This window comes from Desmodus rotundus, chromosome 10 (assembly GCF_022682495.2).
Source record: "Desmodus rotundus isolate HL8 chromosome 10, HLdesRot8A.1, whole genome shotgun sequence".
Taxonomy (NCBI): Eukaryota; Metazoa; Chordata; class Mammalia; order Chiroptera; family Phyllostomidae; genus Desmodus; species Desmodus rotundus.
In genome coordinates, this window is record NC_071396.1 from 49,427,736 (window position 1) to 49,449,276 (window position 21,541).

General features: G+C 37.4%; 1 protein-coding gene across 1 annotated transcript; it reads left to right on the forward strand.

Annotated features, from left to right (window-relative positions):
* The first annotated feature begins 82 nt into the window (after positions 1-82).
* Positions 83-21,540, forward strand: PKD2L2 (polycystin 2 like 2, transient receptor potential cation channel). Its single transcript, XM_024575211.3, has 14 exons — positions 83-127; positions 810-908; positions 2,409-2,542; positions 3,477-3,712; positions 6,109-6,330; positions 8,886-9,114; positions 10,377-10,547; positions 10,819-11,000; positions 12,455-12,575; positions 13,529-13,630; positions 15,073-15,137; positions 15,691-15,745; positions 20,565-20,677; positions 21,109-21,540. The coding sequence occupies exons 1-14, from the start codon at positions 97-99 to the stop codon at positions 21,203-21,205; spliced, it is 1,857 nt and encodes a 618-aa protein (XP_024430979.2). The 5' UTR covers positions 83-96; the 3' UTR covers positions 21,206-21,540.
* The last annotated feature ends 1 nt before the right edge of the window (position 21,541 follows it).

Consider the following 21,541-nt stretch of genomic DNA (forward strand, 5'->3'; position numbering starts at 1 on the left):
GAGGAACTGGAGGCTCGCGCAAGCGCGTGACCCAGGCGGCTCGCGCAGGCGCAGCTGGCCTGGGGAGGTTGAACCGGCGTCCCAACCAGGTCCGCCATGCCTGAGGCGTCCCGTTGGCACCAAGGCGGTGAGGGGTGCTCCCAGGGACTGGGTGGGACAAAGCGGACTTGTCAGTTCCACAAAGAGGGGACGCTGTAGCCCTGTATTTATTGGTGTGAGAGATGACCTCCAACACGTTTATCCTTCTCGCCTCCCCTTTTGCGGGGGAGGACGGTGATCCCATTTTACAGATTGGAAAACCGAAGCTGTGTAGGGACGTGGCGCTCGCTCCTCGCCCTAAGCTCCAGCTGGGCGCTGGCATTTGCTGTACAATGACCGTCGGTAGACCAGTCTCCGAAGTCCTTTGTTGGTGTAGGGAGACATAACTTTGAACCCCAAGCCTAGTTCTTTTTCCCCTCCAGGCTTCCCAAGAATCAGTAGTGACTGGTAGAGAAAACGATTAGGGACAGATGTGGGGGGTTTGGTTTGTATTTTGCTTTTTCCATTTTAAGACAGAACTGGTCTTGTCCTGGACATCCTTGTTATGAAATTCATTAGTATGCAGTCATAAAATGACTGCCCACTTACCCCAATGGGAAAATGTTAGTAATTAATCCTCCCTCATGAAAGTGAGAATCAAAAAATAATCATAAGCCACTGACCCCGATTCACACAGTGTGACCCTAAAAGTGGCTGTTTTTCATCATTGTTAGTTATATATTATGAATTACATAATTAATGTAAGGAAATTTTTGTTTTATATCTCACAGGGATTCCAAAACATAAGCCGCATTTCAGAAAGGAGGAAATTAGAACCACACTTCAGGAGTTATTACTCTACATTATTTTTTTAATAAGCCTATGTATATGTAAGTACACAGATATAGGTGAAAATGCTTTTTGAGCTAAAATTATATGCAGGTGAGAAATAAAACGTGGACCTAATAAACCCACAGGCTTTCAGAATACTGAAATCTCAAAAACTAGTGACACGTTTCAGACATGATCTTAAATTCATATAGACTGAACAGTTTCCAATTCTTAAGGGACAAAACTTTAGATCACAGATGTAATGTACAGCTTTCATAGTCAATATTGATTGAATTAATTATTCCTTTGGGTTGGCCATTCTATCTTGAATATAAATTATTCCCTTGAGTTGGCAAGTCTAACTTGATTTCTTTTAGAGCCCTATAGATACATTAGCTCAGTTTCATAGGTCAAACCACACATGAGGCCAAAGAAGTTAGTTTCAGTTTTATTCTCTTCCCTGTTCTGTTGCACAATTAATAGTAAAATACGCTTGTCATGAGTCACAGAACACATAGGTCAATGCAGATCTTTCAAGGACTGGGAAAGCGTAACCTGCATTCCTCCTATCTCTGGGTCAGTAGCATTGACTTAATCAGTACTAAAGAGCATCTTGTCTTTAGGGCGCCCAGCATACAGTAGATGTAAACTTACTGGCCAAACTTACATCATTTTGATGTGGACTACATACTGGCAATCATACATCAATTAATTGGTTTGTAAGGGTAAACGAGTTGGATCTGAATTACAAAGACAACTGTAGCCAATGTCATAAATTAAGATAGACTACTGTTTAAATACTACAGAACATTTAGGGAATTGAAAAATATAAAAAGACCATAATCCCATTACTCAGAGATCAAAAATACTTTTTCATAGTAAGCATTGAAAACCTAAATCTCCAGGAACAGAGGATTTGTTTTAACATTGTGTACAGTGAAATAATGCAACATTAAAGAGTGGCACAGGCTTATATGTGTTGTGGATTGGAGTTGGAAGATACATGGTTTCTACAAACTAAAGGGCTTCTAGCAAAAAAAAAAAAAAAAAGTTTAGTGTACACTTAACTCCAAAACCCACCCACCCCTAGAAAGTGATAAAATGCTTTTAAGAGCCGTTAAAATTCTCACCATATGCCATACATAGTTTTAATTGTTCCACATGCATTATCTCACTTCTCATAATGAAACTGAGGTACTCAAACTGTTTCTGTTTGTATTAAAAGTCCATCGTCTTAACTACTCACCATAATATATTGCCTACTTGCAATATGGAAAAAAGAGTTAAGTTGCAGAATAGTATGTATAATGTGATCTCATTTTTGTAAAAAGTTATTTTCTTTAGAAATGTGTATGCATGTAGAAAAATCTGGAGAGTATATGCCAAATCTAACTCTAGCTGTGGAATTACAGGAATCTTCTTCCTGTTTTGTATATTTCTATTTTAGACAAAAAATAAAATTGATTATCAAAACAAAATTGGGAAAATTAATTACATATCTAATCCTAATAAACTCAGTTTTTAAACATAAATTTTATACAAAAAATTCTTCTCCTTAGTGACATTTGGAATGACAAACCCACACATGTATTACTTAAACAAAGTTATGTCATCTGTGTTTTTGGACACTTCTGTGCCTGGTGATGAAAGAACCAACTTTAAGTCTATTCGCAGGATAGCTGATTTTTGGAAGGTAATGTATCATGTGACTGGAAGAATAGCATTCAGTATTGCATAAACCCTTGGCACATGTAGTAGGCACTTGATACATGTCTGTTGAAGCTATGAGTAAAAGTGAAATCATTTCTTTATATTAGAGTCGACCAACCAGTGTTTATTGAGGACTCATGTTCTCAGTGTGATAGAGTTCTTGTAACTTTAAAAAAACAAGCATTATTTACTGCATTTGGAAAATAAAAAACTTGCTTCTTATGTGGGGGGTTAGGATCCAAAGTCAGTCTATAATGATGTATAGTGAAAATTACCCCTAAAAAATGTTTAAATCGTCCCTAAAGTGCAATACTTGTGTTTCAGGTGTACTTTACAACCCTGTCCTGTGTGTGTTACAGTAGAGTCTGTAATAAAGAGTACATATACAAAACACGATTTTATAGTGTTTTTAATTGCATAAGAGAATCATTCCTTCAACGTTGGAACAGCCTTGTTTTTCCCACTACACTTAGCAAGATGCTTACATTATGAGGAAAGAACAATTAAGGAAAAGAGCATGGCACAACCATCAGAGCATACACAGGAGAGGAAGGGAGGGCTTTCCAGAGGTAATGACAACTCAGTTGAACTGTAAAGGATGAGTAATGGAAGGACATTCTAGGAAGAATAAACAATGTGTTCTATACGGAGCTATGTTTGACATTATAGCATATAAAATGCCAAACTGCGAATTAGGTCAAATCATGAATGCCATGCTAGGAATTTGGAATTTATGAAGGACACAAGGTCATTAACATCATTATCATTAATGTTGGCTTGGTCAATAATTTAATTTTCATACTCATCTTCAAAATCACTTTTTTTTTAAGACTCCTGTCGGTAACATGAGGAATATAGGTTCTGATATACATGACATGAAAGTGTTTTTTCCGTAACGTTTATTTTCCTATGTGAAGTTTATGGAAGGACCCCTTTTGGTAGGTCTGTACTGGGACTCATGGTACAATGACAACAGCAGTCACATCTACTATGAGAACATACTTCTAGGAGTCCCCAGAGTCCGTCAACTCAAAGTCCGGAACAACACGTGCAAGGTCCATTCATCTTTTCGGCCTTTAATGACTGACTGTTATGCCAAATACACTCCGGAAAATGAAGACCTATCTGATTTTGGCCTTAAACATGACACTGAGTAAGTAGTATAAAATTACACATAACTTACCCTAGCAGCTCACCATCGTATCTTTAAACAATTGTGAAAATGTGCATATTTTCCAAATCATACCAACAGGGGTCTTTTGTCAATATTAGTATCAAAGGACAACTCAGACTCAGTGTTTAGCAAAGGAAGAGTGAAATGTTATTTCGTTCTTGTTGTTTACCAAATGCTATAAAGTATTTTCATTTTTTTCTGGTATATAAAGTGTTAACTCATTGGACACGAGGCAAAGTGTCCATTTTTGCCCCTACAGTGCACAGTAAGCTCTTCTGGCTTTGGCCAGACTCACCTCAAAACACGTCCCAAATGCTCCCTGGGATCCCTAACAAGTACCCTAGGTGTCTTAGGCAATTTTCCTCCTTTCTCACTCTGACTTACCTCAGTGATCTCTCTATTGCTGCCATTATTCAAAAGGGGCAGTAATTCTCTGCAGGTAGCACTGCATCTGATGACACCTGCCAAAGGCGTTATGGCCATTGTTCTCCAAAACAGCTGGTGTAGACTTCTAGCTACACATTATATTAAAAATACAAAAGCTCAAAGCCACTGACATGATCTTCCCTTAGCACAGAAGCTGCTGGCATTATTGCTTTTAGGGTCCTATGAAAATCTTAAAGGGCAGATAATAAATTTTTTAATTTAATATTTATCAGAAACACAAAGGTTCACCCTTTCCTACTCACAATTCCCACTCCAGAAGCAGACAACTTTTACCTCTTTTGTTTCTTCTGGTATATATTTCCTACTTCTTTGATTTTATGTATTTTAAGAGAATGGGATGGGGAAGAAACATCAATTTGTTATTCCACCCATTTATGTATTCATTGGTTGACTCTTGTATGTGCCCTGACGGGTGATCGAACCTACAACCTTGGCATATTGGGATGACACTCTAACCAACTGAGCTACCTGACCTGGGCACTTCCTATGTCTACGTAACATGCTTATACTGCTGTTACTTGATTTATGTATCATCTCTGTCATGGAAGGTAACTGTTGTGTGACTCTCTTATACCACTCCCTCTATTACACACTCTTCTTATTCTTCTTAGTCTGTAGTTATACCATTTTTGTTAATCAGTTTATACTATAAATATTAACAATGATTACATCTCCTTTCTTGAACAACCTCCCCTGTAACGCCGTGATTATGCCCACATTGCTTTGTAGTTTTTGTTGACTTTTCTTTGTGTGTGTTTTTGGGTGTTCTTTAGGACAATAGAGTGCTTGTATAATTCTTATAAATCTAATAAATTCACAAATATGGCGACATTACCTTAAACACTGCAGTACTATATACTGTTTCCCCTTCAATGAAAAATTACAAGGTAAATTATTTAAGTACAAATTTTAAATTGGAATTTCAAAACTCATGTTAAGTATTCAATATTCCAAATTCTCATAACTACAAATAATTTAAATACCAAAATTAACACTCTGAATTTAGAATCATAATAACTTTCATTCCCTAACAACCAAAATAAAAATCAATTTGTGCTTGTTTATCTACCTAAAATATAACATTCATTAGTTAAAAACACTTAAAAATTGGAAGTAGGATAGTGTTGGTTAACAAATGTTCTTGTTTCAATTTAACAATCATGTGAAAAACACTCAAAAATACAACTATAGAATTTTCATTAAATATGAGTATTTTTTCTTGGTGGTGTCATTTTTTCCCCCATTGCTGTCAACAAACATGGTATTATAATAAAAAAATTCAAACTGAGCAGTATGTTTTTGGGTGATTGTTCAGTCTGTTTTGGGAATATGGAATGACTAAAATGAGGAATCAAGGCTTTTTATTTTGTGATACATCAAAATTAAGATAAAAGTAGAAAAAATGGAAACAAAATTTAATTATGCACATTTTGCTTTATGTACTTTCATTAAAACAAGATACCTATATAACAATATATGCATTATAACAAGGTTTTTATTTACTGGACATTATATAAATGGTATATGACACTATGAAGCACCTTTTTTCCCGATGCTGAGACAGATCTTTCTGAATCAAAACCCTTGGTCTTGTTCTAGTTAAAGGGTTAAGATCTAATAAAATAGGGACAAAATGTCAAATAACAAAATCACTCATTTTCTAGATTTTAAGCTGAGTCAAAAATATTAAAATTTTTTTTCTCATAGCAGATTGTCCAGTGTCTTGTCCACAATAACCACATAAAAAACCATATACCTTAATTCTTTTAACTTCATACTTAACTTATTGTCTTGCTTCAAAATTACTCTAATACTTACGAACTTAGTACCACTTTTTTAACTGCTACTTTTGAACGAAAGTTTAGCTGAAACTCTTAGACTACTCCTCAGTCTTCTCATCTCTCCATTATTCTTTTTCTTTCTAACAGATGGAAGTACTCTGCTCCTAGTAGCAACTCCCCTTGGCATTGGGGATTTGTTGGTGTTTACCACAATGGGGGATACCTTTTCACTTTATCAAAATCAAAATCTGAAGCTAAAACCAGGTTAATTAACCTTCGACTGAACAGCTGGATCACAAGAGGGACTCGAGTAGTTTTTATTGACTTTTCATTATACAATGCTAATGTAAACCTGTTTTGCATCATCAGGTGAGTGACCTGAAACCTCTTTATTAATATAGTCAATTTAAAAAGCATCCAGAGCCCTCATTAGGGTTTCCAGTTTTTACTGAGATTAAAATTAAAACCTTCAGCTCTGGCTGGTGTGGCTCAGTGGATTGAGTGCTGGCCTGCAAACCAAAAGGTTGCTGGCTCAATTCCCAGTCAGGGCACATTGCCTGGGTTGCAGGCCAGGTCCCCAGTAGGGGGCGTGCGAGAGGCAACTGATTGCACATTGGTGTTTCCCTCACTTCCTCCCTCCCTTTCTCTCTCTAAAAAATAAAATTTAAAGCTTCAAAATATAAGATGTAGTTCTGCTAATAATGAAAAAGGTGATAAAGCAATATCATATTCAGGTTCATTATTTCAGAATATACTCAAGAACGTGGACAATGTTAGTTTTATATTCCTAGAGGATATATACTCTTATTTCTTGTCATTCTACAATTGTAGTGATCTAACGTTTAGTCTTGCTGATTTCTTCTTTTATTCAGATCATTCAAATCTGTTAATTCCTTTCAGAATGAGTATTATTAATTTTGTCTCAAGAATGAGCAATTTTTATTTTGAACAATATGTAACAGTAGCCAGCATCCTAGAAATGATACAGCATTTGGTGATTTACAAAAAATGGCCTCAATTCTTCACATCTTTGCCATGGAAGCTGGCAAGGGCCCTGCCACCTAGGGCAGGACGCACTGCCCCAGCCCTCAATGCTTGCACTCAACCATTTGATTTGCTTTGATCAAGTGAATGTTGGCACATATGATATAAGCAGAAGTTTGAAAAGTTTACATATTAAAACTTGCTCTCTTGCACCTCTGCCACTGCAGGAGGACATGTCTGTGCTAAATTGTTTAATCCACCAGAAGGAAGAGAGACGTCCTCTTGTAGAGAAGAAACAACCAAAGAGAAAAAATTCTTTCCATTTAGTCCAATTACCTTAGGTCACTACCTAACCTGGACCATGCTAATTGGTTTAGGCCTGGGTTCTAGAATCAAACTCTGGCAAAGGAAATAGGATTACCATTTTTGGACCTGTGGATTTAATCAGTTTCCTCTAAGTGATGTGGGAATGGCTGGGTACCTGAGATAATCAGGGTTCTGTTAACAAGAAGTCATGGGATAATAAATGCTAGAGAGGCAAATAGTAGTATCTGCTATCTTCTCAGTGAGTCACTTTTCCCTGGTGAGCCTTACACTTTTACTCTGAGTGGGATATAGAACTGGTGTTTATTCTGATTAGGGGATTCTACCCTTGTGCAATAGTTACAGTGAAACACAGCCATGGCCTTTACAATTTGTAAAAATGAATAAACCAAGTAAATTACTTTAAGCAGCGAAATGATATGTTTACTTTAGGCACTGGATGTTGGATACAAAGATCTACATGCAAATATAAGAATGAGTTTCAACACTAAGATTTTGAGGTTCATTGTATTTCAGTGTTCACAACTTCAGATAGTTCAGAATTGGCAGTTCTTTAAGGAACAAGCATCTCTGTCACAATGTCACAAAGTAATTATTCCTACCTAAAGGTAGTAACAAATCTTCCTGGTTATGGAATAAGGTGCTGCCAAAAAAAGTTAACAGTGGAAAAGACCTATCTGTTTCACTTTGCACATAGTAGGTGTGCAGTGTTGGATAAGTGAGTGAAGTGAAAGAAACAATAGTTTGAAGTGTAAATAAGTAAAAAGAAAAAAAGAACAGCACTTATTTTAGTTTCCCAGATACCTGTACAAAAAGGAAAACAAGTAGATAAAGTCTTAGTACAAGCAATATGCTTCCTCATAACTGCTGATCAGATATGCTACCATGTAAAAGTTTCAAAATCTGCAATTTCTAAAAAATAACATTTTAAAACGTAACAGCCCTGGCTGCTGTGGCTCAGTGGAATGAGAGCCGGCCTGCGAACCAAAATGTCGCTGGTTTGATGCCCCAGTCAGGGCACATGCCTGGGTTGCGGGCCAGGTTCCCAGTAGGGGATGCTTGAGAGGCAACCACACATTGATGTTTCTCTCTTCCTCCCTCCCTTCCCCTCTGTCTAAAAATAAATTTAAAAAAATAAACATAGCATTTGCTTTAGTATGTGATCTTGACGTTTAGAAACATGTATCTCTGATAAGCTAAAGGGAGAGAATGTATTCTCCTCCTCTGAAGTATTCAAGAATTATGCATTTTGGGGGCAGTCCTTGACTAATAACAGAAACTAACAGTACAACATTTTCTTAAACATCATCTCATTCTTCTGTGGAGATAAATTAGTATCCCCAGTTATGAACAATCTAAACACAGAACAGAATGAATGGCTAAAATCACCTTACTCTTGTTTACCTTGGTCTTTGATCACTGTAAGTATTCAAAGTACAAAAACAGAGCCATTAAAAAGTAAATCCACTAGAAAATTTTCAAATGGAACACATGATCTCAGGAAAACATATTTGTACCAAATAACTGACTAGCAACCATTAGCAACTTCACAATGAATTATGGACTGAAATATAAATGCCTGAAATGCAGTTACTTTCACAAATCTAATTTTACAGATTGGTGGCAGAATTCCCTGCAACTGGAGGAATACTTACTTCATGGCAGTTTTATTCTGTGAAGCTCCTCAAATATATTAGCTACTATGATTATTTTATTGCTTCCTGTGAAGTCATATTTTTTATTTTTCTTATTGTCTTCATAACACAGGAAGGCAAAAAAATAAAAGAACTTAAGTTTGCCTACTTCAAAAGTATGTGGAACTGGCTAGAATTACTACTTTTGATGGTAAGTATATATTCACAAGTATGGCTGAAGGGACTCATACATGCACTCATCAATAAGAGGGGTGTAAAAGGCAAGTTTCTATTCATCAGGGCTTATTTTAAAGGCTGCAAGTAGCAATCATAAAATGAACTGTTGCAGTACATGCTAATGGTGTGCCTCCAAAAGGGAAATGCCTATTTTTTCACTTGGTTGGGTTCTTGGGAGGACCAGCATAAACCTAAAGGAATAGGTGATTCCAGAGGCATTATGATTTATTGATTGTGCACAATAGGTCTCACGTACCCCCACTTAAAAATGTATTCCTTACAGGGCCTCATATTGAAAATCTTGGATCTTTTGGGACAAGGTCCTTTAAAATATACTCCTCTATGTTGCCTAAACCTGCTCTCCTCCTCACACTGACTTTTGAAAGAACAGCCAAAAGACAAGCCTCCGCAAAATACTGAAGAGGAAGGATTGAGCAGCCAGAGGGTGGCTCGTGGGCAGCGAACACCAGGATAGGGAAATAGTCCCTGAAGGAAGGTCCAAAGACTGCCAGTCCTGGTCACTAAACCTTACTAAAATAGACAGAGAAGTAGGCAGGGCCGGACAAATGATAAGAGCTTGGTTTTAGGAACAATGAATAAACTTTTTCTGCCTTCTACTGTCTTTCACCCCTACTGGCCAACTTAGTATATAAGCCTTGTTTCCCCCAAAACCAGATCGAAAGTTTATTGGAGAAAGTGTGCCATCTACCTGCCCTGGCATCCCCAGTGTTAAATGTTTAACGATTTGAGTATTTTTTTAGGCAAGGGAAATCAAATGAAAATTTTCACAAGTTATAAAGCTCAGATACCTAGTTCTGAAATCTTCTGAAGTTAAGGGCTCTAGAAGGGTTTGTTTTTGAAACTGTAAAATTTCCTCCTTGTAGTTACATGGTGGAAATATTGAACTTTCAGGTATCATGTGGTTAGATGGGTCAGAAACCCTTATGGCCTAGTCAGAATTGCATAATCATTGTACACATTTGTGCTTTACGGCCCAAAGAATCAAACAGGCAAATACATCAGAATGACAAGATCAGTATTTTTCTACTCTATGATGATTAGGTAACCTTAAACGTCTAGAAATTGAGGCTTACTTCCATATAAAAGTCTATGTTTAATCTCTCCCGCCCTTTTGTTGAACTTTTCATGAACTTCTTCATGTGCTTCTTCACAGGATGTAGGGGATTTAGAGGTAGAAATAGCCTTTAATTTAACTCTTCTTTTTTTCCCATATAGTTGTGTTTTGTGGCCATTTTCGTCAACTCATACTATAATATACAAACTTTTCTGTTACTCGAAGAGCTGTTAAAAAGTACTGAGAACTATCCAGACTTCTATTTTCTTGCATACTGGAACATTTATTACAGCAATATAATTGCTATTACCATCTTCTTTGCATGGATAAAGGTACTTAATATTTTATTATATTAGATACAACAGAAAAGATATTTTTATTTACTAGATATCAAAATGGGAACTACAAAGTCATTAAAAAAAGGAATATTCTTGATTTTTAAGTAATTTTAAAAGGAGCTTGGCCTTGTAATGATTGCTGGCAAATCCTCAAATATTCTATCAAGCACCTCCTTTAATTTGAAGCAGATTTCTTCTCAAGTTAACTTAATTCTAAGTAATTACAATATTTCATGTTCTATTTCCATTACATTTGCACTTTCAGGTATTCAAGTTCATAAGCTTTAATAGGACCATGTCCCAGCTGTCATCAACCTTGTCCCGCTGCATGCGAGACATAGCAGGATTTGCCACCATGTTTTTTATCGTCCTCTTTGCTTACGCCCAGTTAGGGTTTCTTCTTTTTGGATCACAGGTCGACGACTTTTCCACTCTTCAAAATTCCATGTAAGCTCTTAGTATCAATATAATTGTATTTTCCAATTTATTAACAAAAAAAAATCATGGAATGATCTATGATAAGTAGTAACATGAGCTTTAATAATTTAAACTTGGTTTATTTTCACTCATGGCATACTCAAGGAATGGTCAGGCATTGAAAGATCCAAATGGATGGTGAAATTGGTGTTTTAAGTGTTACTAGGTCAAGCTGGAAAAATTATTTTCATTTCTTAAACAAACACAACTCAAGGATAAAAGACCAAGTTAAATACTGAAATAGAACCTCTTATTCTCCTATCCCAAAGAGAAAAAAAACATCTGATTTGTTGTGAAATTTTGGTTTTCTTGCAATTCAGCATTTCTCTTTTCAGCATTTCTCTTTTTATTGTATGTAAAGAACATTACAAACCAGTATTAAAACCTGGATAAGTACTCTACTCATGATTTAATGAGATCTGAAGTACTGGGGATGAAATTCGAGATAACTTTTGAGTCCTAGGACTCTGACTAGCTGATTTCTTTGAAAATATTTTTCCTTCGTTGTAGATAGCTCGAATGCCCCCTTTATGTGACTGGCTGAAGCAACAAGGAAGGAGCAGCATTCTTCCTTTCAACTAACTGACCAATCATGCAGTATCTACATACTTTTAAAAGGTCCCTCCCAGATTTCCCCTTAAAACAAGGAACTCACAGACATAATTTGTAACATGCCCCTGGTACGTGTGTCATTACACTGCAAAGTGATGATGAGAAAATAAGACACTGGGCTAAGAAATTCTAATTATACCTAACTATGCTCATTCAAAGCCTTAATTTCTTAATTTTCCATCCTTAAAATTAAGAAAATGATGGTTTTAAATATTTCTAAGTGCTATTTCACATCGAAACCAAGCTGTTATAGTTACTGAAGAGAATAAAATAAACTCATGTTTGAGGAATATTACCGGCACTTGGTTGAAATTTAGCACGTGACAAATTGTTGGTATCATTATTGTAAAAGCAAAAATCAAACATATTACTGATATTATTAGAAACTATAGGGCTCTCCGGTCTAGGTACAAGTTGAAAATCACTTACTGGATGAGGTCAAGGTACTCTTTAAGGTTCAGAGGGCACAGGAATAACTAAAAAGGCCACTGCTAAGATCAGTTGGTAAAAAGATATCTCAAGGTTCAAATCTTGTAGGTAAACATTGGGTTCACAGTGGTTAAGTAAATTGAAGCCCAACACTTCCTGGACGACCTGTTAAGCTAGTGAGGTACTGAGGCAAGACAAGTCTTGCCTTCAGAGAATTTTCTACGTCTGGCTTTACAGACCTCTCTGCTAACACAACTGAAGCCAGAGAGCAAATGCCAGGCACAGCTTAATACTTCCTAAACACACTGGTAACCCCCTTCAGTTGTCATGTATGTATGAAGGGATGTAATATTTTCTAATGTTTTTCTTTCTTCCCATCAAAGATTTGCACAGTTCCGAATTGTTCTGGGGGACTTTAATTTTGCTGGTATACAGCAAGCCAGTCCTATCTTGGGACCCATTTACTTCATCACCTTCATCTTTTTCGTGTTCTTTATCCTGTTGGTAAGAACGACCATGTGTTCGCTTTTATGCTTCCATTTTTTAGAATAAAAAATAAAATCAACAATTCAGAAGAAATTACAGTATTACTGCTTAGATGTCAGAACACTTTATAGACTTAAGAATGGTGCAGATTCCTAGTACCCAGTGTCTAAATATTTTCAAGTTGCCCTATGGAGAATGTGATCACCACAGTTACCATCTGGGTGTTTATTGTGTGCCAGAAATGTGCTAAAGCTCTTACAAATATAACTTGAATGTCCCAGGTCCCTTGAGCCATGGACATTCCACACTAGCAGGTATGAATTAGGCCATTAATATTGTGCCCATATTGCAATGGCTTTGGCCCTCAGAGATGAAAGCTCACACCTGAGATTTTTAGGAGTCCCCAGGACGGGTGTCGTCTGTGCTCAGGACCTGCTCCTGACCTCCATGAAAACGTTTTTTGTTGTTGTTGTTCTAGCCAGAAGTCTTCACAATGACACAGCTGGGCCACAGTGAAAGCTGGAGAGGTGGGCTGTGGGTAAAAATACCCCTTCCACAATTGTTTGTGTTATCTGTATAGTAGTCATCTAAGAGCCTTAGTAAGATCTGCATTTAAACAGCTACTTAGAATTTAAAAAAACAAAACAAAGCCACCCTTATGAACATATAATTTACATTAATAAAAGTTTCCTTTGGATATGTAATATTGATACATTAGTGTATATATAAGTAACCACTTTATATGCACTACTATAAATTCTGCTTATTTACCATAAACATACCTGCCCAGGCCCACACACTACACAGCATTACCCACTCTACTGTACTATAGTCTTCTTAGCCATTGCTCTATTACTGACCATGAGTTACTTTTAAAATTTAAATGTAGTTTTACAAATCCCAGCACTTGTCAAAGTCACTAACTTTTAAATTTTTATTGAAATAATTATTTATTTGAATATTTCCTTCAGAGCATGTTCTTGGCAATAATTAATTATACCTATTCTGAAGTGAAAGCTGATTATTCAATAGGCAGGAGGCCAGACTTTGAACTCGGTAAAATGATTAAAAAGGTATGTCAAATTCCTTTCCTACTTAGAATCCTAAGAGAAATCTTGCTCAGTTTATACACTTGTAGTTTGAGTAACACTTAAGCCCCAAGTGACAGGGGGTTTGGGTTTTGTTTTTGTGGGGACGTTTTTGGTGGGAGGTTATTCTTATTTGTATTAACTGTGGCCAAAATTATTTCAGAGTTTAATGTATCAAATAGTAATTGCAAATACTAAATGCAAAAGCGCTGAATAAAAGTATCTTTTCCCTCCAAAAACTTTCTATGTACACGCTGGCAAATTTCTATAGACAATCTAAACTCAGAACTCCACGTGCCTATCTTCCTCACTTTCCCATTTCTGTTAATGACAATACTCGTTCCTCAGTCACCCCTGGCTCAAAAACCTTGGACTTACTTCCCTGCCCGTCATTCGATCTGTTGCCAAGGCTTGTGTGTGAAGTTCATGTCTGTAGTCTTTGCTCACGTTTGTGGAACTCAAGGACACTTTGAATTCTAACTGCCACCACTACACTAGGGCCCTCAGTCCTTTCCATCCAGCCTTCTGTATAGTAACATCTTCTCACCTGTTCTAGCCTCTTTCCTGTGCCAGGCCAGCTCTGAGCATATCACTTCTCTGCTCAAAACTCAAAGTTTCATTGCGCCTATCAAAAGAAGTCCAAATTCTTTACTCAAACATTCAGGGCCCTTTTAAAGTCTCACAGCCCGAAACTATCATAATTCACTGTCACCTGACTACAGAATTTCTACCTCCTATGCCTCCATTTACAGCACAGTACGTCCCAGCCAGTGTTTTAAGCACAGTGCTATATACCATGCTGGCTCTCACTCTCTCTGCTCATGCCATTCTCTGACCCCAAGTATTCTCCCTCCGCGCTGCCCCCCCCCCAACATTCTGTTCTCCCTGACCAAGTGAACTCTTCTCTGCCTGCCTGACACTTACCTCACTCTGGGTCATAGCAGCATCAAGTGGGGACGCACCATCCGGCCCACCTCTGCACACCCACAGCTCTGCACTTAACATGAAAATGGTCCTAATGGCTGTGGGGTTTAAGAACTCTGTCCAAAACTCATCTGTAAAAGAAAGCTGTTCATATGCCCCTTACTGAGTATCCTTGTGGTTTCCTCTTTTATCTCAATTATAATGTTGGTTATATGCATTAAAGTCTTAACACCTTTACTGCAATAAATGTTAACACTTTTTAAAGATTTTTCCCTCAAGTTCAGGTGTGATACCCCCAGGAGAACCCCTTTTTCTTTTCACCAGCAGGCAGAGCCCATAGTGCCAACAAACTGAAAGAAGGACAATCATAGCATTTGCCTCTACCTTTCTTTAGAGTAGCAGCCCCTAAAGATAAGCACTTCATATGTCCTTACCTGAACCAAAAGTGAACAATATAGGATATATTTTTGGTGAACTTTTAAACTATTTTCAATTATGCCCAGTGTTACAACAATATCCTCAAAAAACTCAAACTAAAGAAACCTCAAAAGGATGAAGACAATAAAGGGTAAGATGACTTTCAATTTTTAATTTACCATTTTAAAGCTCTATATTGTATGAGAAACTTACATTAAGAGTAAGGTTTTGATAGTAAAACCACCACCATCCAAAGTACTGACTCTGTCTTGAAACTGTCAGCTAATATAAAAGTAATATAAGGTGTGCCATGCTACTAACAAAGCTTAACAGAAGCTGGGCAAGAGAGTGAAGTCCCTCTAAAAAGGTAGGAAACAATTTCCATATACATTAGGTACACTTATTTAGCTACTGAAATAAAACCATTTTACACAAAATAATTAGTAATACTTACTTCATTAAATCATTTTGTTGTAAAAATACTTCCAAAACCCACACCTCTGACAATGGGATATCATATAAACAATTTCTTATAGCTAGAGATGTGAGTCTCCAGGTAACTTATCAATAACCACATTTTCCAAATTAGTGTTATCAGAAAGAAAAGAAATACAATTCAGATCTTTTCCATAAGTCTGATTGTATTTTATGCTGGCACTTCCTTTTTTACTGACATATGCCTCTAATTTCTATTTTATACTCAGTGTAAAAAGCACAGACTTGGCTGAACGAGCCAGAAGAGAAGGCTTTGATGAACATGTAAGATTTTAATTTTCTCATAAAGAATTTATAGCTTTATTAGAAATATGTTACAGCCCTGGCTGGTGTGGCTCAGTGGATTGAGTGCCAGCCTGCAAACCAAAGGGTCGCAGGTTCAATTCCCAGTCAGGGCACATGCCTGGGTTGTGGGCCAGGTCCCCAGTTTGGGGCACACGAGAGACAACCACACATGGATGTTTCTCTCCCTCTCTTACCTCTCCCTTCCTCCCCCTCTAAAACTATCTTTAAAATTAAAAAAATATATATGCTTACAAAAACATTCTGATTTAGAATTGAAATTTCTTTTGTCAGAACAGTAGTTGCCACCTCCAACTATTTCTCCCGGAATCTAGATCCTTGTTTAGGACAAATCATTTGGATTCCAGATGCTCCCTCTTTCTTACTGGTGCTCTTAGCCAGATACCCTGGTCCTAAAGCTATGCACTCGCTGTGAGATAATCACACAGGGTTTAGAGAGTATACTCTATTAATAGAGATGATTATATAATTCTTCTCTTGTAATCTTTAATGTGATAAATTACTTCAGTAATTTTTTATACTTCAAAATTATAACATATTCAATAAATGACTCAGTATACATGTGTTTAAGAAATAATTATAAAGCACACAATATATGCAAGGAAGAAAATGTAAGCCAAGGATTTTTATATCTAGCAGAGCTGTACTTCAAAGCTCGGTTTCTTTTTTTTTTTTTTTTAAGATTTTATCCATTTATTTTTAGAGAAAAGGAAAGGGAGAAAAAGAGGGAGAGAAATATCTACGTGAGAGAAAAACATCAATCAGCCACCTCACCCCACACATGAGCCAATGGGGACTGAACCTGCAACCCAGGCATATGCCCTGACTGAGAACTGAACCAATGACACTTTGCCTCACAGCACAACGCCCAACCAATTAGCCGCACTGGTCAGGGCTCAAACAGTTTTGAACATGCCAGAAGTCAGGTAATACTGTTGTATTCCTGAGGATTCTACAAGAGGGTCAGCTTCAGCCAACCAGGAGATGATTGGAGGAATTTTGGAAAAAAGGAGGAGGGAGGGAGAAGGTATAGAGTAGAAAAAGATGATTGGTTCATATATAATAGCTAAAAGTCTAAAAATTATCATTAACCAAGAAGAAGAAACTTTAGCATATTTAAGAGTACAATAAGAAAAATTGTATTTAATGATTAAAAAAACTTTTTTTTCACATTTTAACCTCTCTGAAATCAAGTAGTGCCTTATGGTTAACGGTATGTCATACTTTAATTGGCAGCATTTTTACTAAATGGTACATAAAATAACAGTGTGTCTTACAATAGACTCCACCTCACAGATACAAGGAAATATAGTAACATGATTAAAAATATAACTGGGGCCCTAACCAGCATGACTTAGTTGGTTGAGCATCACCACACAAAGTGGAAGGTCACTGGTTCAATTCCTGATCAGGGCACATGCCTGGGTTGCAGCCTGGTCCCTGGTTGGGGCATATGGGAGAGGCAACTGATCGATGTTTCTCTCCCTCTCTCTAAAAATAAACTTTAAAAATATTTTAAAAAATTAAAAAATATGTACATATAATTGGGTAGTAGAGAGGAACGAGATGAAGAGGAAGAAATTACAAGCTAATTTTCTTGTTGAACTTGTTTGGTTCCTTGTTGAGGGAACCACAGCAAGAAAAGGAGGACCCATGGGGTATAACAAAACACATGAATAAAAACAAAAATACCTAAAAGGGCAAAAGTACCAAAACAAAAAAAGAGAACAGAAAGTATACCACATAGTAAAAGACATAAAATATAACCATAAGACAGTATGATATAACCATGATCATACATATCTGACATATCAGTAATGGCAAAATAGAGAACAGATCAAGAAAAATAAAAGGATAAAAAGAAACCAAAACAATAAAATGAATAAGCAATTTTACATATGTATTAAACTCAAAATACACCTACTTTTTGAAAATCCATTCATTAAAAATGATCATGTATTGGACCACAAAGAAAACCTCAATGAATTTCAAGCTACGTAGTTAATGTGGAAAAAAATTCTCTGAAAACAACATAAAAATATATTAATGAAATTAGAAAATAAAAAAATTCAAGGCCCTGGCTGGGTAGCTCAATTGGTTGAAGCATCACCCGGTGACAAATCTCCAGCACCAAACTTCCCAAACCACTTATGACATGTTTGATCAGTCACAGCGCCTCCTCACACACTGCACAGATCTTTTTATGTGTCTCAGCTGTTTTTACCTTTCTTGAAATAATGAAGCATAATATGCCGAAATGTTGCTTATTTTCTTCCATCTTCAATCTTAAAACGGCTATCCAAAAATTCACAAATTTTGGTAAGTTTTTTGTTAAATACAAGCTGACATGGCAGCTGGCACGACACAATCTAACAAAAATGTTTCAAATGAAGTAAAGACAACTAAATGCTACTAGAACCATCACATGGGAAAAAACTAAACAAACTTTTTGGCGAACCCAATAAATTATTGTTTTCCTACTACTTTACTGAATTCTCTCGTATATTTTCAGTTCATTGTACACCTAGAAAATTTAAGGGAATCACAGAGGTCATCACTACCATTTCCTTTTTAACTCTTATATATTCTAATTTATTTCCAAAGAAGACATACAGATGGTCATCAATAGGTACATAATAAAGGTGCTGGAGAGAACTTCCATCTGCAGAAGCAAAGCTGAGAGAAAAAAACAACCCTAGTCTCCTCTGTCCTCCCATAAGGAGGAACCTAACAAATCCAGTAGCAAAAGTCTGGGGAATAAGTTCTCAAAGCTTGAGACACAGCATCACAGAGGAGGGAGTATAAGAGGATAAATTTTGAGTTGAGAGACATTAGCTACGTAATTGGCCCAGTTCACCCTTTTGGCTATTCACTACATACATCTCAACTTCCATAAAATGACAATAACTATGTCAAGTTTCCATCTAATAACATAGAACTATCTTTTATAAAAATAAAGGTACTCATTCTCTCCCCAGAAAGGGTGAAGCTAAGTCCCAATAGTAATTGTATCCATCCTCTGGATGATATTAATGCCTTTTCTACTGAAACAAAAATTCCTGTATAAACTACAATGTTTATTTTTGGACATGAACTATTAGGAGCACACCACCACCCAAGACTTCCCAGGCTCCAAATATAGCCCTCTCTGCACTCATCTTGTGGCTGCAACCAAATTCCCCTTGATAATTAGGACCAGTCACCTCAGTCAGTACAATCTTTGCCTGCTGGGTCAGTAGCCTGAAGGGTCCTTAGGCCAGGTGGTAGCCTCAAATTCTTAAGTCAATTTGTTTGTGTCCCTGGGAGGAAGCACGCTACTTATGAGCTTGTTCCTTTGGCCCTCCCCTGCTACCAAGGACTCATCACACTTAGGGTCCAATCAGAAAACAGAAACACACCAGGTAGTTCAAAAGAAGGAGGTTTGCTACAAAGAATTCATTTCTGAGGTATTAGAGACTATAAGAGCCAATGTGAGCACTAAATTAACCCAGAAAACAACTGTAAAAGGCAGCAACCACCTACAGGGAAGAGGTGGGATGATTAGAACCTGGGAGCTTGGAGGAAATGCCCAAAAGAGATACTCCTGTGCCTACCACCATTTCCTATGACTGTCAAGGAAAGCTTTCACAGATCAAGTGATGGTTGACATGGGTTTTTTGAAAGATGAGTTGTTTATCAGACTCAGTCTGTTCAACCCATATTACTAATGCTTTCACATTAGAATAGGCCTGGTCACTTAGAAATAGTTGTAGGACCTACCACTTTTTAAACACCACATTAAAAGTGCTAGTAAATATGTCAAAATGTGGGTGCTGTATTGTGGCCAAAATAAAAGTAGAAAGACTGAAAGCCATCCTTTCCTACTTCAAATATGTTGGTGTAAAGACAAACACCGTCTGATAGTTTCTCTGGCCAGAACAGTACACATTTATCAGGTAAACAGTGCAAACTTAGGCACCACCATGCACTCTGGGAAAGGTAGTGAGAGCCTGTGTACAGGGATCCGCTTTGGCACTTCTTTCTTACTGCTTGCTGGAGTGGGCAGTATCGTACTCATTTACTGACAAGTATTTGAATCACAACTGGCTGCACTTTCCTCTTTCCCTCTCTTTCCCGAGCTGCCCTTATTTTCCGCAATGTGCAGGGCAGTTTTAGTTCCCCTAAAGTTGGGGTGAAGGTATTTGGACACTAAAAGAAAAGTGGGCAGTAGTTAAGACAAAGCACAGGAAGGACTCTTTAGGATCAGAGGAGGATGTAGTAACAAGAATTTTCTGGTACGAGGAGCCCATATGGGGGTAAGTGGACAGATTGGAGAGCCCAGGTTGATGCAGTAATTATAAGGAGGGGATTGGGATGGCTAGGTAAGGCTGCAGAAGGCTGAGACGCAGTTGGGTAGACAAATACCCACAGATGTACTTTGAAGCACATTTGCTTCATTTGAGAACAGAGGTACAGACACAGCTCTCGCCAAGTGCAGAATGGATACAACCATGCAACAAGTCAGCTGGAGATGCAGAGGGGAGGAGGCAATGAAACGAGAATAAGCTGATAATTATAAAATTCCCCAACTCTGCCAAAAGTTCTAACACCAGGCCCTCTGAAGGGACTGCTGATGCACAGACCTGAAAACTGGCAAGGCAATAAAAGTCAGCGGGACTCAAAACCACAGCCCCGGAGGGTAAGGTTTCAGATTCTTAAGCTTGTGATGCTTGTATGACAAAGACTTGAAATAGAAAAAAATGTAAAGATTGCAGCCTAGGCTTTTCCTCTAACTTGACAGGAAATTCAAAGTGCAGAGCAGATGAAAAAATGGAAAGAGAGGCTCGAGAAAAAGTATTATTCTACAGAAATTCAAGATGACTACCAGCCTGTCACTCAAGAAGAATTTAAAGAGTGAGTATTTGTTCTCACCAGGGTACTATGGGACACATGGCATCAGGACTGGGGACTTGAGTTACACACATTATTATCCTGAACCCAAAACCTGTTCCGCTAGGATGTCACTTTTTTCTTTTTTTTTTTTTTTACCCAACTTTAAACAGAAAGCACAAGGCTTCATTTGTTTAAATGTAAGAGTGAGACCAACTCCGTTTATCCTTGTATCTCTAAATAGGAGCTGTCAGTCATACTTGGTATACATGGCAAATACTGTTCTCCACACAACTTGAGAATATTTGATCCCTAACTGACTAGGCATGTTGTAGGAGCTTCAATACGACCTTCCCACTCAAAGCATTTCACAATAGGCACTATTAATCTGCTGTGTCTTCAAGCACAAAAGTGTTAGCAACTCATTCTCTGCTTCTTTCTATATTATCCTGTAGCCTGTTTTTATATGCTGTGGAGCTGGAGAAAGAATTACACTACATCAGTCTAAAACTAAACCGAGTGATGAGAAAGGTCTCGGCTCTACCCTACTGAGTCAAGTGGAGGTGAGAACCTGTGATGCAGTCATTGCACATTTCTAACAAAGATTCATTCCTGTACCGAATTATTTCCTGAACTTGTCCCCATTTCCAGTATATTTTAAAAGCACTAAGCCACCTATCATCAAACTATTGCCAGAGTCACTGATAATCATCAAACGAATTCCAGGACTGAAGTGCCCCTGAATGGGATCCACTGTACAACCCACACAATACAACATGCCTCCGACATACTGGTTCACACAGAGATTTCGTAATAAATTATTATTAAATTCCAGGAATGTAAAGAGAAAGTAGAAAGTAACGCTTCTAGCTCATGGGGCAGGTCTCT

Bases quoted from the DNA above. Each gene is read 5' to 3' on its own strand.
- PKD2L2 (XM_024575211.3), top strand. From the start codon at position 97: ATGCCTGAGGCGTCCCGTTGGCACCAAGGCG. The intron at 10,548-10,818 runs GTACTTAATATT...TTGCACTTTCAG, and splicing joins TCTTCTTTGCATGGATAAAG to GTATTCAAGTTCATAAGCTT. The intron at 15,138-15,690 runs GTAAGATGACTT...TTTTATACTCAG, and splicing joins AAGGATGAAGACAATAAAGG to TGTAAAAAGCACAGACTTGG.